Genomic DNA, 18059 nt, shown 5'->3' with positions numbered 1-18059 from the left:
AAAAAACCCAAAAAACCCAAAGTGAAAAACACCTTCATTTTGTAACAATAGTGAAAAGGGAGAAAGAGAGGAAGCAATGGAGAGCCTCAAAGCTTGGCCAAAACACAACCTGTACTCACAAGCTTGCAGCAGTTTACATGTCAGTACAAGAATACACCCCCTTGAGAACACCACTGCAAAAGCATCCTCTCTAAAAGTCAAAATTTAAGAAATTTACTTGTGGCTTCGAACAGAATATTGGAAAGAACACTTCTCGTGGTAAGCAATGGGTGTTTTATTTTTAATTCTGAATTTTTTATACTCTTTTGCAAAGCAGTGCAGGCTTTAAATTAAAAATAGTGAATCAATGCCTTCCACATGGAAGTCATTTACATTTGATTACAAATTAAGGATCAGATCTGTGGCAGCTGCTGAACACACAGGATTAGCACCTTTTTGGACATTAGTTTCTGGTTATAACCCTAAACAATCAAGCCATAACTTGAGGGGCTGGTTGGATTAATTGTGGCATTCATTTACATAGTAAGACAAAACACTCAGTACGATCTGGTACATTCTAGTGGTTAATGGATTTTAAAATATGACAGTGTTTCTGCAGTGGGTTGGCCTTTAGGAGTCACTCTTCTTTTTGCTCTTCTTCAGGAAGGAAGGAGTGCGAAACTTCTTTTTCTTTTTTGATGGGGACTTCCCTGGAGATTCATCACTACCTGCATCAGCTGCTGTCCCCTCCTCAGCTGTTGGTGTTGCTGGCTCTTCAGTGGGTTGGGACTGGGGTTCCTTATTTTCCACTGCAGGTGGTTCCATTTGGCTTTTGGGCACATCTTGATCACATCTCCCTTCCTCCTTTCCTAAGGGAGGGAAGCCGAGTGCTTCCGAAGGCTCATCGGGGGTGAGATCTGGGAGGGTTTGCTTGAAAGTTGCAGCATCACTGTCATCTCTATAGGTCTGGTCCTGCCGTGTCTCTGGTGGACGGACAGACAAGGACAGTGAGTTTACAAAAGTGTCCCTGGAGCAGGCAAGCGAAGCAAGTGGATGGTGAGCGCGCTATAAGAAACTAATATATTTACTTTGCATTAAAGCCTTTGTAATAGGGCTGTTCTCCAGCTTTGGGCACAGAAGAAATAAGATATTCCAGAGTTCTATTTGTTTTTAAGATTCTTCACACAGAACAGATAAAGCTGAATTGCATCAGCAAGAAAGTAGCTGTTCAGACCTCGCTAATGTTTTACTTGTGATGTTTGCAAGCAACATAAGATTTTAGTACAAATAAGTAGGAATTAAACGTACAGTTTTCATTGGCATTGAGCAGAGTGTTTTGCAATTCCATACATTTATTCTTATTTCTTTTGGTGAGATAATACTATAAAACTAATTGCTGATTTGCAGTGATTCCATATATGCAAATCCATTAATTTCTAAATTGTTGACTTGCCAATTTATAATCACAATAGAGGGATTTTCATAATATTCTTCAATGAGATCTAACTGATGTTGCTTCAAAATATGATTTCCTATCACAAAGGCTTCACTTTTTTTTTTGCAAGATATGAGTACATATTATGGATTCCTATAAGTAAAATCCATGTAGTTTATCAAATTAAATGAGCTCAGCAGGTTATGCAATACAGCTTATTTTGTTTATTGTATGCAATGTCAACAGCAAAACTCACCCTGTAAAAGTGAACATCAAAAGTCCAGTGGTAACTGTATGTCCAAAGGAGAACTGAGCCACTCCTCCCTCAATTGCAACACTTTCCCCACTCACCGCTGTGCTTTAGGGATGTTCTGTTTAAGGCTCCTCTTTGTGCATGGGTTCAACAAGGAGCACTTTGTGGAGTTGCCTGCAATGCTCTCCGTGCACCGCAGCCGAGCAGTGTCCCGTTAGCTGCGTCTCATCTATCCCCATTGATGTTACGTAAGGAGGAATTTAGAACAAAATCCAGGCCACACTCATTGTGAGGCACAAATGAAAGGCAACTATTTTTTGCCCCCTTTCAAAATCTTGTTTGTTTTAATTTGAAAAGACTGAAGGCTTTCACAAGAATTTACAGAAAATACTTGATACTTTCACATTTTTCCTATGAAAATGACAGTGTTCTTTCTACATCTGCCAGATGGGATTAATAATCCTCTGACATATTTTAGAGGGCTCTGTTCTGTGAATACCTGCTAGGAAACAAACATGTTTTGCCTAGAGCATCATGAACTTCTAATAGGTTAAATAAACACCACACACTAGTATTCAGTGCCAAACACTCGGAATGCACAAGTTAGCTGTTTAAAAGTTATAATGCAGGCAGGATTTAAATCAGAGCAAAACAGAGAAAGCAGTTATGTACAGTACAGGCTGCCTCCTGGAGCTGTAGTTTAGCCTGTCTATGTATGGGAGACACAAATTTGTAAGAAACACCAGTTACAATTCTTCACTACCACTGCACTGCTTTTGGATTTCATTTGACTTTTCAGGAATTAACTGAAAGCATTTCTGAGCTCTTCTGCCTGGGATCCAGTGACAGAATGTTTGGGAATGGTTCAAAGCTGCCCCAGGGGAGGTTCAGACTGGACTTTAAGAAGCATTTCTTTACTGAGAGGGTGGTCAGACATTGGAATAGGCTTCTCAGAGAGGTGGTCAAGGCCCCAGGCCTGTCAGTGTTCAAGGGGATTAGGGCAATTAGGTTTAACTTTTGGTCAGCCCTGAAGTGGGTCAGGCAGTTGGACTAGATGGTCATTGTAGGTCACTTCCAAGTAAAAAATATTATATTCTATTCATTAGTTGGCCCAATATTTAGAACAGGCACCATATTGGACTGTCAGTCAGGTTTATTTTTTTATTTATTTATTAAGTTTAAAAGAAAGTTTTGAAGTTTTAAAAAAAGGGCCTAAAAATTCTTCAAATTAAAGAATAGGAAGCTACAGGCATTCAAAGAGCATTTGCCAGCTGGCCTGAGCATTGAATAAATATAAATGGGTTTATAACTCATTAACCCAGGACTGCTATTCTTCCCAGTTTGTCAAGGTCCCGCCATCCTTACTAAATGGATTAATGTGATGCTGGAATCAAGCAAACATCTGTTTATATAATTTGCTAAGGACAATATTTTACCAGAATTAGGAAGATTTACAAATTCCACATTCAATAAAGCCAGCACATAATATGTTAATGCCCTGCTACTCTAGTGGATGGATTTCAGTAACACAACTAGGAAGCTTCAAAAACTTATATCTTGCTGCAAAACATATTTACAGTTTAAGAACTCAGCAGTACCTCAACACTTTTAAAGTTTTTTTAAAAATTTTTGTTTACACCTGTGCTTTCTCTTTATATATATACACTGTGGCTTAAGAGTTTAAAGCCACAATCAAAGCCATCAATACTGGTGTGTGTTTACAATTCACATTTATGAAAATAAAGGTTTATGGGGTTTTGGTTTGGTTTTTTTTTCCAACACAGAGATGTGGACAAACATACAAACTAGGCTATAATTGAGTTAACACAAAATGCTTGACTGATTTCAGCTACACTTAAATAGAAAGAATATGATGAATTGAAGTTGAGAAGAGGTTGTATACAGAGAACATTGTCATTCAACAGAACCTGCCCCAAAGTCATCATGGTGTGAACTTCCAGTTACTCTCTAAAATAAGCTTTGTATGTTTGTCCTGGAAAACTTATACAACTAGAAGAGTTTTTGGAACACAATTCTCTGTTTAAAAGAACTTTCAGGTTTTAGAACTTTATCAGTAACATCACAGGTGTCTACAATATAGTTTGACTTTCACACCTATGACAAACACACTGACTTTCGGATATAACAGGACATACAAACATCCTTATTCCTTTAAAGTATAATCCGAAGGAGCCCTGCAGAGCTAGCCAAAACAGCTGTAGAAGTTGCTGCCACCAAGTACTTGCTGTTATTCCTCAGTTGGAATTTGAATTCCTCTACCGTTAACACAAAACATAGGAGTAGTCCCATATCCATTTCCATGCAGAAGTCTGCTGGGTGAATTAAATCCATGTCAGTGGATTTCGCACTGGAATAGATTAGGAACTCTTCCATTTTGTTACCAGGCCCAAGTTGTGTGGGCAGCAGCAAACTGTTGGGGCAGAAACTCCCAGGGCTGTTTCAGCTATATCTGCCAGACAACTTCAGACTATTCCTTTTTAAATTGAGGAATTGGACACACAGATATGGAAACACGGAGGGTGACTTTCACAGTCTCTCTCAAAGGGGGAGTGTGCTTTAACATGAGATCTGCAACTGCCTGGAAATACATGGAACTGAGAACTAAAGAAATCAACATCTCAACTGAAGAAGCCTGCTTTTTGGAAAAAAAAAAAAAAAGCAAAACAAAGAAAACCCTTAGTAAACAAAGATGCAAGAGTGAAGCAAAGCACAAAAGCAGGTCAGAGTATGGAATGATACTTACTATGGTAACAGGTATTCTTTAGCATATCCATCTCCTGTTTGTAACGCAGCCACAAGAAGAAAAAAGCACAAGTAGAGAATCTATGCATTCATCACAGCCATTGTGTTACGTTAGAAGAATGGTTGCAACCATTCTTGTAGAAAACAGAATGAGATGAAGTAGTGAATGGCAGACTAACAGACAAGTGATATATCCAATGTACAAGGTAAAGGAAACAAGACAATAATTGGATTACACCTGTTCAAGATTATAATTATGTTCTTTTTTTAGGGAATTATCAGCTTTAGCAGCCCTGCTCTCATTTTATTTAAAACTATGACATAAGGTGAGCAAATAATCAAATTTAGATTCAAATTGAGTAGGAAAATATTCAGTGAGGTGTAATCCAAGTACAATAATGTTTAAGAAATGTGCAATCAGTGAAGAAGATTTACCAAAGCATCTAGATATGTGTCTGGTTCACCATCAGACACTGTTTCATTCAGTAAGAGGAATTATCTCGCAGAAAATGTACAAAAAGGTAAATCAGTTGAGAAACACCAAGAGATGACACGGCAATTCTGAAGAGATGGAAATTTGTCTTTATATTAATGCACACTTCTTTATTATTGTAAACAAAACTCCTGTTAGACTCACAGTTCAGTGGAGTATCTTGTCGGTAGTAAAACAATGAAATACAAGAAGTCATTTACTGTTATTAGCTCTAGTTCATGTTCTCCCATGCGTCAGTCACTAAGGATGCAGTTACTGGCTCCCCTGGCCCCCAAGGTAGAAGAACATACCTTCCTCTATTTTAATCGGCGTACTGGGAGGAGTGCGAGCTGCAGTGGGGTCAGGGGGGCTTTTCTCTTTCTGTGGCCTGCCGTCTTCTGAAGGCTCTGCAGGTGTAGGCAAATGGATTAAAAAGGCAAATAAAACCTCTTAGCATGTAAGAAAACAAGTGTCCTTTTGCTCTATGTACAAAAGATACCAACACATTTTTCTGAATCAAAATTCTGCCAGGATATTAAATAATACCAAAACAAGCAAAAGAAAATGAAGCCATAGCTTGATAATAATAAAACCATTCGAGTCACTGTTGTGCTCTGTAGCTTTTTTTGGAGTTGGTTTTGGTTTTTTTCTTCAAGGGTGCATGAATAATAAAATCATTTATGAATTGATTTATCATGCTGTTATAAAGAAAACTTGTGAGGAAAAAACACAAGTAAGTTATAAACAAATATGGAGGAGGGGATAGGCTATCAGGCCTACATAAGATAACTCTTTTGCTTGCTTTGCATTGCTGAAATTTGCATTAAACAAAATTGCATCCCGAAAGAAAAGAAGACTGCACAGATAATCAGAAAAACATGCAGTAATCATATGATTCCAAACAGATTTCACAGTGGTTTGAGTTATTTGTTATTAGTAAGGAGGGTCCCCCTTGCTTCCAGCTTTAAATAGCCCTAGATCCAAAGGAAAACATTAATGGAGTACACCATATATCGGGAACAACACTAAAGCATTGTTCCATACAGTTCACCTACACAATTAAAGTGAAATCAGTCCCACAGATGAGAGTCAACTGAGAGAATCTCCAAATGGTGTAGATAAAGAGGTTGTTCCTTGGATTGCAAGCGCAGCTGTACCATGTTAGTAATACCTGAGGCCTCAGCCAAAAGGTCAGGATCGGACCTTAATGCTTTGATCACTGCAGTATGAAATTCCTTATGAGAGGACTTCTGCCCATCTGGCTCTTCTCCGTTTAGATGTGGGATGATTTGCTGCATGGTCTGACAAGAAACCCATGCAGCAGCAAACTGAGTGTTATCTAAAGACTTAGACAGTGATGATACGCCACAATCCTGTAAAGTCTTCATATCTGTTCCTTGGAAGGTGTTTGATCTGCCTTTCAACTCCAGAGATTTTTTATCTGACGTGTTTTGCTCACTGATGGTCTGATTTCTAAGCACTGCACTCTGTTCCCCAGCTGGTGTCTGCCTCAGTAACACAGTCTCTCCGTATTTTGATACCTTATCTAAGAAGGATGTGGCATTGTTACTGAGAGAATAAAGGTATGCAGTTAAACAGGCATGACAGCACAGCATCCCATCCCACACCACCCAGTACTTCATTAACCAAACACAATGGTTCCTACATTGCTGCCCCAAAAAGCAGCTGCAAGGAACACACACTGCAAAAGAAACAGCACTTCTGGTTCCTGCATCATTCAAATTCACAGTGTCACAACAGATGAATATTATAAGTATCATCCCTTATAATTATACAAAAGTAAAGCAAGAGAACCACTTCAGATGCAGCAACGGCCTCTTTTTAGAGCATAAATCTGTCAGAAACCTAGGATGATTGAAAAAGTGCACTTTGGTAGAAGTCCCCAAGATGTCACATTTCCAAGCAGCAATCAAATGCTATTCTGTGTCTTCTCCATTCAACATATATCTCAAATACACAAATTCCAATGACTTAGAACCCTGCAGTGTTGCTGCTATAAAACACCACCATTCCCTCACCTTACCCTAGGCTCTAGGGCCAAGGGAAACAAAGCAGAATAAAACCAGTACTGAAACACTGTTTTGACTGAGGTTTCAAGCTTTCAGCTTCTTAACACCAGGAGTAAACTGGCACTACTGCCCACTTTGTCAACAAGGACAATTTTAGAGCAAGATCTATGCATTTTACAGAACACTCACACTCAAAACACTTAGATCACACATTTTATCTCTAATATACTTTTCAAATTTCTAGTTCACACATGAAAAACTGAAACATACAAAAGCTGGGTAATTTATCCAGGGCCCTTGCAGGTAACCCACCTCCCAGTTATTAAGGAACTTGCTGGTATTATAGTCTATTGCAGAAAAAAAACACATGGAGAAACTAACCTTCTGGTCCCTTCTGCTTTCTTTCTACTTCTTTGCGATATTCTTCCAGTTCTCGATCAGTGAGTTTATTGAAGGGATTTGGTCCTGTTGTGCTCACTATGACTTTTGGTTGATATTCTTTCTCAATTATTGCCTTTGATGCAGTCACCAGCTCTCCCTGGCAAAAGAAAATTAAGATACATCTGCAATCAAGCAGTAACTTGCAGAATCCTTAGAAGTATAGAGGCTACAAAGCAACCAAAAACAAAACAAAACTATAACCTGGAAAATGCTACTTTTTCCTCTTTTAGATAAAAAAAAAAAATCCATTACAGATTTTTTTTTTTTAAATTTTGATTCACAGGAGGTTAATATAAAGGAGAAAACAGGTCTCCACCAGGGAATATCCACCATTAAGCAGGAAATCAAACAGCAGCCAAACAGTCTAGCTGAATTATATCTGAAGTCACAAAAGTATATCAAGTTTCTTTTTCTCCCCATAAAAGAAACATGATACCAGGCCCATCTGCATGGCAGTCTGGGCACGGCATACTTGTAAAAGATCAAGAACTCAGCTCATGGGTATTTTTGTTTCTGGTTTGTTTTGTTGTTCCATTTTTTTATTATTATTTTGCTTTGGGTTTTTGTTTTGCTTTGTATTTTTTTTAATAACAGAAAAGCCATTTCTAGCAGCTACTACATAACACCTAACAGATGTTATAGTAAAAAGCCATCTTGTTCTGTATACACCAGATTAACAGCTTATTACAAGCCATTTTTAAGTAATTAAGGTTAACTGTAATCTGATACAAGTTAGCATATTTACATCTATAACATTTGTCATATAAGCCAGATAAAAAGTTATACAAATAAAAATACAACATGAGCAAATCTAAGTACAGTATGTTCCAGCGGACAAAAGCAGCTGCATTGAAGATTCTCTAATGTTAAAATTTTTAGTTTTACTTCTCTGATTCCATAGTAAAGGCTAGAGCTACTGGCTTTTCATTGTCGCAGGTACAGAAAATGCTTGCCTGGAGATAGCTGCTCTATCTCTCAAGTGACTTGTCTAAGCATTTGGTTTCTTCCATTGGATATACAGAACTCTGACACTAGTTTGGAAATGACTGATGTGTAATGACCTGTGTCCTGTGTTGCAGTGATACCCAAACTGTCTTCATTATGGAAAAGAGGTATTTGAACTCCATTACCCAGTAGGTGTGGGCTACTGATTGACCCAGGTCATCTCCATAGTCAAATGTTGTCTGTACCAATATTTAGAAGAAAGCATTGGAAAGTGCAGTTCAAAAATATGCAGTGCCTGAATAAAGAGACAAACATTCCACCCCACGTCCACGCTTTATGGACAAGCACAGGATGGCCACTGTAAAACTGATGGTGAAATTAGACAGAATGCTGTTTTGGATGCCAAAAACTGCTTTGGACAAGTTGTCAGCACCAAAGAGGTGACAGACAAGAATGTCTGGATGGAAGGATGACAAGAGCTGCTCTGAAAGCCTCATGAGAGATCTCCAGAAATCTGGTCTAGAGCAATCCAGGGAGGTAAGACCAAATGACTGTTAGAATCTACACTGCTCTTCAGGAAGCAAACACCAGCTAGAAGTACCAAAGAAAAAACATCATAATAATAAATCTCCACTGTAAAACCCTGAAAGGAATTGCAGGAGAGTAACATCTCAAACATTACCAATTGCTTCCATTTTTCTACAAAATAAGAGGAAATTTCATTTTATATGTAGAATGACAGTAGAATGTCAAAAGCTTTTTCCCAACTATATCCACAAAGCACTGGTTTGATAGTCACAGCTCTTCTCAGAAGATAATGCATAAACAGGTCAGAGAAACATCAACCTTTGTACAAATCCTAATCGTTTTGTAGTAAATTCAAAACACCCCTAAAACTACAGGTCTCAGCTTTTAATGATGGCAGAAAACTGATGCCCATGGCAATTTTGTATTTCCCTATCTTTGCCACACTTCAAACTAAGTCCATAGTTTTAACCAAAACTCAGCATAAATAGGAGGACCTTGTAAAGCACTGATCTCAGGCAGAGTTTCTAGAGTTTTCTGGGATTATAAAGGTCAAGAGAGGAACAAGACACACAGTACCCATTAATATCCCTGAAATTTCTAAGAATCTTTGAATGTTGCAAGTTAAATCCGGAATTACTGGGTAGAACAACTTCTAATGAAACAGAATGTTACTGAATGCCTATTGATTTAATGATGACAAACAGCAAGACAGGCAGTTTGCAGATGACTGGTGCACTGGCATGACATGTTCTCCTCCTTATCCTCACATTTACTAGACTAACAAAACAAAGAAACCAAAATGAAACCCCCACAAAAACACCCACAATCAATGCAAACAGTATTTGTACTTGCTGAATAGCTTTGACCCAAGAGAAGCAGCATTGAAAAGATCAGAGGAAACAACATTGGATCATAAAAGCAGAAAAATTATACAAGAGACTAGAAAGGAAAACTTCTGATCTGCTGAAAACTGATTCAAGATTAACACATGCAGTTTTAATTCAGCATCAATAATATGGAAGCAGTTCAAAGGCCACTAAAGAAAATAATACTGGTAGAGGGACTGAGTCAGTGTGGGAAATAAATAGTAGTATCTTAGTAAGTTCTGCAACGTGATTACTCTAAATCATGTACAAATCAAGAAGCAGAGAGGTTTTACTTCACAGAATAGGCCACAGAACAGCCTTCTAAGAATTAAAATAAAAATATACAACACAAAATGAACACGAGACAGAAAGAAAACAAGTATAAAGGACTAAGAAGACAGTACAGAACATATTTCCAATTGTTAAGTGTGACACTAAAGTAGACAAGACTTTACAGAGCTATCAACCTGACCATGCAATTCAGAGATCCCTATCAACATTCAGAAAAACTGAACAAGAAAATTGGTCTGGAATTACATCCAGTATTAAAGAGTTGATAAAGAGGGAATAAATTCCCATAGACTACCACTGTTTCAACACAAGATGACATGAAAAAAATTCATGTTCTAGTGATATCATCGGGATTATGTTGATACTAGAATTACTTTGATGATGATTCCAAAAGTATTTTGATGACTATTTGAAATTTGATTGCATGTGTATGCACCCAAATATCAACAGCATTTTCTCTTCTGTAAGAAGCACTGGACAGATTATATTAATGAAGAGAATGCATTTTTACTCTTAAAAATTTTGTAAGTGTATATACCTCTACAGAGATACAAAGGGAAAGTAATTTATAGCTCATGATAGACAATATACCTTCATACTACACATGGACCTCATACTTCCTACATGAAGATTTTAGACAATCAAGTCATTTTGCTACTTCTGCACCAAATCTCACTTTTAGAGAAAAGTTCAAAACTCACCATTATTTAACAGGCAAGCTCTTCACCTTGTTCTCAGGAATAAATGGAACCTTATATATGCCAATTGTTCTCTCAATCAGATAGTAGGTTCATAATAATTGTCTAAGTAAACAATTGCTCTGAACCCAACCTGACATTAATGCAGTGCCTTTATCCAAAACACAAAGATTCCTGAGGTACTGTTCATGTAGAAGTCACCACTCAAACCCAGTGCCACCACTGAGAGGGTCTGCATTAAAAACAAAGCCACAGAATTTCCATTCTAAAGGAAGAGACACAAAATGGGTGAATCCCCTTTTATTAAAATTACTGAAAATTCATGTGAATTTATTTTACTTTTTATGGGACTGCAGAATGGTCGTTGGTAAGAACAACCAACATTCCCTGTCTTTCAGCCAAGACTGCAGCAGAAGCTTGGTTAACCAAGTCTGAACAGGAAAAAAGTTACATGATGCACAAGGAGGTTGTGTTGCAACATGGCCAGGACTTCTCAGAACACAGATAAAGCAAGCGACAAGGCAAAATGCAGTATTCACTGCTGCAGCCATAGGCACAGGAGCTCAAAGCAGTTACATGCATACTGTATACAAGGAGGGATTTTTTCATCCAAAATAGTGTGCATTAGTATTTGATAAAAATCTCAATGTTAACTGAAAACATAATAGATTGTAAGAGTTACTGGAATTAGATGAAACTTTTGACTTGAACTGTAATTGAGTGTCAAAGAATTTGTCAACTGAGAACTCGTAATTATCTGGTACCTAAAAGTCTCTAAGTTGGTGATGTACAGGATTCTTCAGTTTCATTGAAATTTTCAGGTGACATTTATGTTGGCATTGTAAGATTGCTTATACTTACTTCCTTTTTTCCACAAACCATGACTGTTTTATGGCAAAATCTTTCTAGGAAATTTCTCTGGTGTTTTTTTTTTGTTGTTTTTCGGTTCATTGGATTTTCTGGTTTGGGTTGCATTACTTTCAAAGGAGGTTGTTTAGTTTGAGGTTGGTTGGTGGTTTTTTTTGTTGTTTTGGTTTTGTCTCTTGGTTTTTTTGGGGTTTTTTTTCCCAAACAGGAAATTATTAAGCATTCAGGTCACAATCCATATGAAAATAATAAAGATTATGAAATAGGTCACTTCTATTTCATAATTACTCCTTTAATTTACATTGCGATCTAATTTTACACACTATTTCAGGCAGAAAGCACTTTCATGACACCACAAAAAAACTCAAACAAATAATTTGGACATCTAAACACTAACATAATACTACTAGACAAAGTCATGTAACCAATAGACCATTTGTTGGTTCTCCGCCATCTATGAAAATACATGTAAACTATCTGACTACTTCTACAGAAAAGTGAAGCCATTGTTTGAAAATAATACTTGAAATATTTCACTGATGAAAAAACACCTGTGTTGTGATAATTATCATAAAAATAATTTTTCACTTTGAAGGTATTATTAAGCAGAGAATAAAAGCCATGCGCTGCCTGGAAGAATTTGGCTTTATTTTATTTTTCATCTTAAATCCAGAAATAGTGTTTTCTTACATTTCCTTTCAGAATATGGAAAAAACAAATTGCAATATGAAAAACATCACTATCGTATTCTCAGTATGATCCAAGTATCTATAACACAAACTAGCTCATTACACTAGAAAGTGTTATTAAACCACAAGGTTTCCAACAATGATGTAAGTCAAACTATTCTGGTTTTTTTTTTTTCATGCAAAAGCTATTCTGATATTGAGATGTTTAGGCATGACCTAGACACAAGATTTAAGAATCTTTTAGGTAAAATACTGGAGCAGAAGAGGCACTGATGCTTATTTACACACTGTGCTTCCAACTAGATGTGGTCCAAGAAACATCATTTGCAGTGTGCAGCTGCTCCATTCAGTCAGCCCCAAGAAGTGCCCACACCTCTTGAACTGATTCTGTATTTAATGTATATTATGTAAATACAAACATGATTACAAGTGTGAAAGCTAATCGATTTTTCAAGCGTGGGGCACTACTTAGCATCTCTTGTAGATAACTGCAGGAAGTTTTAAGGCAGCCAGGCAGCATCTAGTGCTCTGAGATCAAGAGCTGACAGTGTCACATAACACACACTGAGTATGTGGTATCCTCAGAATTACCTGATTACTGATGTAATCAGGCCAAGATTAAGCTATCTCTAAATTGATCTCAAATTAGAATAATTCAACACTAACAGCATGCATAAAGAAACCCTCTAGATGCAGAATCTGATCAGCACCTTAACACCAAAAGTGTTTCCTCACCAGCTTCTACAGAAAAAGACCAAGATCCTTAAGACACTCTTAACAGGGTAAAGTAACTGTATGCATCATCGCATATACAATAATTTGAAGATCCACCTATTTTCATTTTTTTATTTTCTAGCCAAATTATTAGCTAACAGAGGAAAAAGGTCAGGGTAAGGAGAGGTTAAATGAAGGGTGAACAACAGTATTTAGAGCAGTATGACAGGGCAGTACCTTTCTAACAGACAGAGATTTAGCGGGACTAAAGGCCTGCTCTGTGAGATCGAGCCCTTCAATAGATTCCGTACAGTCTGAGAGGGGAGCATCCTGCAACAGTAAATTGAGTAAACAGAGCAAACCGAGCCCGGGCTTTAAAACATCAACCATAAGCATTGTGATGCTTGCTAGAAACATGCAAAGAAACAGTAACTGGTAGATGAAATTGCATATGACAATGAGTTGACATGCACACAATATGACACCCAACATGAATAATGCTGTGGTCATGATAAGACTTGCCAAACTTTTAAAAATATATCAGAAAATACTTATCTGGGACAGTTGAAAGCACTTGGATACAAAAAGCTTTATTCAGCTATACAGTATAACTGTACAGCTCTAATTCTTACTTTAAGTTACGATTTGTAGTCTTTTGTATATCCAGATATACTGTTTTTAAGTTTTACTGATGTAATAGCTTTTTTCCCAAACTGCTCTTCAAATAAAATATTATGAAGCATGAAAACCCATACTTAACATGAAACACTACTGCCCCACAGTGAGCCTGCTGTGCCCAGTATTAATACTTCAAGATTCATAAACTCAGAAATCAAACAAACAAAAAGTTGTCACAAAGCCCAACTAGTTGTCAACAAGGATCTAACCCATATAAATAAGGCTTCTGAATTTCATGCATTACATTCAGCAAAAAAACCAAGAAGCATCCTCCACAGACATGCTTGGGCTACATGGCTGAAGCCTCTAAATTTCTGACCCTGAGCACTCTTGCAAAGACAATGGTGTTACCTCTAAGACTTACCTTATAAACAGTTACTTTCTGCTGATTAAAGAATAATTTCATAGTGATATATTAGGTGAAAGCAGAGGATATTGTAGATTAAGCTAATAGTTTTAGGAATTTAATACTCTCACCTGTACAAGGCTCCTGTCCACAACTACCCCAGAAAGAACCTGTGACTGAGGGCCTGCTGTTTTAATATCTTGCAAATTTTGCTCTCGGATCTGTAAAGGAAAGCAGCAGAATACAATCTCATGAACAGAGAGAAGTTGATCACATTTCTATATTTGAAAAAGGAATGAGTGAACTTGCCAAGAGGCAACAACCAGTGCTTATTGCTGTGGCTGTAGGGCCATCAAATGAAGCTGAGCTTATTAACACCACGTGAAGGTAAATGTTCACGTTCCTGGCTGTTTCCTCACATTTCTCACAATTTAGTCTTTAAGTACCACAGAAGGTGTTGTCCTTTGCTTTTTAGTACTAGATCATGGTAAAACAGGTAACAGACAACTCCAGTTTGTGAAAAGTGAGGAGAAATACAAATATGACCTCTGTGCTTTTCTAAGTCTATTGTCCCTGGACATTCATTTGCAGGTTTCTGTCAGTTGCCACTAGTTACTGATATTGCAGCACAATACATCATCTTATAGAACTTACTGTAAAACACTGTACAACTTTCCATTTTTTCAGCTAGTCAGGACCATATCCTCAAAAGGGCATATAAATTTCTCTGCACTGAACTTTTCTCTGAACTTTGGGGTTCTCAAAAATACCCCTTTTGTTGCATCCTAAATACCTCCCAGTTCTTTCCATGTGGAAGATGGAAACAGAAACTGGATCTTTAAACCTAGGGGGGGTTAAATTTATTAATCTATTTAAATTATTAAATTAATCAATTTAAATTAGCTATCATACAGTGGTAAAGAATTCATAACAACTGACTCAAAATTTATTTCTAAAATATTCTGGTTCTTGTTCCAAGATAAATGAAGAAAAGCATGCATCGCAAAAGACCTCTACTTTACAACTAAAAAGGGCATTCTAATTATAAAAAATATATGCATATAAATACACAGAAAAGAAGTATTATTAATACTTGGTATTTCAGAGAGTGCAAAGATCCCACATCATTTTCACTTGTTTCTAATTTACTACCCTTATCATTGAGAAAGTATAAAATGTGAAGACTTACTCCTCTTAGTCACTTCATTCAAGTTTTTAATAAAATAATATTTGTGTTTGAAACACAAAGGAACTGCTTGGAAATTTCACTGTAATTGTCATTTCAGGTGATTATTATTTAACAGTGCCAAGTCAGGAAAGCGCAAGTTCTGTCAGCCATAGACAAATTATTTTAGATTCCTGTTAGTACCCCTGCACACAGCCTTTCTTTGGCAGAATGCTAACTCCCATGTTCCATACAGCCATCAGTTAGAGGTATCAAAACAATCCAGAATAAGTTAAGTATTAACAAGATACCAGGACATGTTTTATACTGTAAAAGAAATAAAGTGAAAAAACTCCAATGCATTCAATGCTTTCCTGATGGTAGATTGGTGACAAGAAGATCTGAAATTAAAAAACAGGAAAATTAACTGCAAGCTCATTTCAAAAAGATTAACTTGCAGTTCCAAAGGAAAAAAAAAATCTGCATCACAGCATATTATAGTACAGTAAATTGAAATATGAAGAGAGATCCATAGACTTTGTCTAGGCCACAAAATTTCAATTAGTGTTACCAAAACAGGAAAACAGGTCACTAATGTAACACTAGGGTCTCAGGGCACAGAATTACTACCATAAACTCAGGACTTGCAGTTTCAGAGGTACCCAGCAACTGAAAAATGAAAGTCCTCATGAAGTGAACAGAATTACCAACTTTTTCCTAGAGGAGTTCAGGACACTTAGGAATTGTTTCACTATTTAGCTATAAAGGGATAAGACAATACCAGAACTGTGTTATTGAGCCCCCATAATGTCATTATAGCAAAGTATGTTAGTTCATTGGAAGTACACAATTTAATTGTAGTGATGACCAAAAAAAAGTTATTTTACTGCTATTACAAACCTTGTTCCTCATTTCTTGGACCTCCTTTGGATTGGTGTTCAATGGAACAAACAGATTAGGGACAGCAGAGGTGGCAGTTCTATGTCCATCCTCTTTAGTCCACTGTAACATCAAGAACAGTTGCAGAGTCAGAACTGCTGTAATGGCTATGGACACTCAGAGCAGCAAAGTCACATCACAGTTGATCATGCATTATACAGAGCAGAGAACTGAACCAATGATTGCATTCTTCTATTCATTTCTAAGACTAAGCTGCTTTCTTCAGTAATATAAACTGTACCTTCAGATACATTTCTAGAGTTCAAACCATTCCATCAAGTCAAGTTAGCAACAACAATTAGAGAGCCAGTTAACTTGCAAGTAAGTTCCACCCAAAACAATGCTGTTCCTGTGTGCAGTTCAGGGATTCTGAAGACTGAGGGTCTGGTTTTCTGTGCACCTGACCACACTGACAGCTGCAGTGTTTTGTGTTCCTAAAAACCACCTACTTCTCACTTTATGAATAGGCATATTAATACAGCAGTAGGACAACGCCAATATAATTATTTCTTTTAAAGGAAATTTTTAAGCAGGAATTTCAAAATGACTTCATATTTGTTTAAAAAGGACACTGCTCCTTACCCAAACAGAAGTACAGCAAGATCTAAGACAAGAGCTTTGAGACCCTGTTACTGCCATTTTCATTTTCTGCACTGGGTGTTTTTACAAGATAACATGAGAGAGACAGAGAGATCATTGATTCAATCCTCTGGTACCCAACAAACATCAAAGCAAACTTAAAGCATAAGATGACAGAAGTATGAAAAGCAATGTGATGTCACTAACCAGGTTTAGTGAATGATTCTGTACTGTGAAGCAAGAGTGGGCATCACCAAAGTTTTGCATTAAAACAAGCTACTTCAGCAAAATGATCTGTTACCATAATTAGTTTCTGCACAAACAAAGAGCTGCACCAGCACAGCAACCTAAAGGAACAGTTTGGTGATGTCGAATATTTTATAACTCATAGCTCAGAAGGTTACAAAAATATCTCAAACACAAGCTTTAAGCGCTTCATGGGTTCTTCATAGAAGGTTGCTTTATTTGATCTGTGCATTTAGTATGGAGTTCTGTTTAATTTGATGAACAACTAACTCTTTATCTTGATATATTTACTTTGTACAGTGTCCTAATTTCCAATTGCTATTGCATAGAAAATGCACTGAACAGTAAAGCAAACCTGTTTATACAGCAAATGCTATGCGCTTTTTCCTGAGTAACTTCAAGAAACAATAAGATAGCCAGAAACTGTCAGACTTCAGAAAGCAACAGAATTTTAAAATGTTTTGCAACTGTAAAGTAAAAAATGGAATGAACATGGAGCTGTGAAATACTCACTGATGATTATCTTCTCAGATAAAAACTACTCCAGCTTTTTATTAAAGATAGTTTTTAGTCAAAACATATATATATATATAAAAACAACCTCAGTTTAACAAGCTACTTTTTCTTTAGGTTAATAGCAAGCATAAAAAAATTTAAATACACAAACCTGTTATACTGCATGAAATTCTCTATTGCTTCAGTATTTCATTAAAGAAGACTAGTTTGTGACAAAGAATTTTGCTTTGACCTTTCACTGATAGTTTCAGATATGAAATCCTACCTACTTTGTGAGCTGAGGCTGAAAAGCACAAACTGCTTCAAACATATACATAGCTTTAAGCTATGGTAAAACTATATTTGATCAAGGTAAATCTGCATCACTATAGGTCAATATAACAAACTATATTTCATCAAGGTAAATCTATAATCAAGGTTAAATGATAATTTAGCTTAGTGACATGTTGATAGTACAAACAACAAACATATTTATTAATTTCTTAAACCAAAAAGAACACCACAAAAATAGCACAGAGATCCTCTGTTTTTTCAGGACTTTCTACATGTTAACACTACGTATTTTATTACAGACATTGCCTGAGGAATCATTCCATAAGAGTATTCAAAATATAGAGAA

At 36.7% G+C, this 18059-nt stretch overlaps 1 protein-coding gene across 10 annotated transcripts in view; it reads right to left on the bottom strand.

Annotated features, from left to right (window-relative positions):
- Positions 1 to 250: 250 nt before the first annotated feature.
- Positions 251 to 18059, bottom strand: part of ADD1 (adducin 1) — a 61242-nt gene continuing 43433 nt past the window's right edge. For 3 of the 10 annotated variants that reach the window (XM_085059673.1, XM_085059676.1, XM_085059674.1), the window contains exons 11-17: positions 16061 to 16162; positions 14127 to 14216; positions 13209 to 13301; positions 7314 to 7470; positions 6074 to 6448; positions 5214 to 5309; positions 251 to 962 (exon numbers count right to left, since the gene is read on the bottom strand). In XM_085059673.1, the coding sequence (XP_084915799.1) occupies positions 610 to 962; positions 5214 to 5309; positions 6074 to 6448; positions 7314 to 7470; positions 13209 to 13301; positions 14127 to 14216; positions 16061 to 16162 (1266 nt within the window). In that variant the 3' untranslated portion in view covers positions 251 to 609. Of the gene's footprint in view, positions 963 to 4430; positions 4466 to 5213; positions 5310 to 6073; positions 6449 to 7313; positions 7471 to 13208; positions 13302 to 14126; positions 14217 to 16060; positions 16163 to 18059 lie in introns of those variants that run through there. The other 7 variants (XM_085059675.1, XM_085059677.1, XM_085059678.1 and 4 more) reach the window with 6 other exon arrangements.

Source organism: Lichenostomus cassidix, chromosome 4 (genome assembly GCF_008360975.1).
Source record: "Lichenostomus cassidix isolate B80296 chromosome 4, HeHo_3.0, whole genome shotgun sequence".
NCBI classification, from domain to species: domain Eukaryota; kingdom Metazoa; phylum Chordata; class Aves; order Passeriformes; family Meliphagidae; genus Lichenostomus; species Lichenostomus cassidix.
Note: the sequence above shows the minus strand (reverse complement) of the source record. Positions and strands in the feature narration are given on the sequence as shown.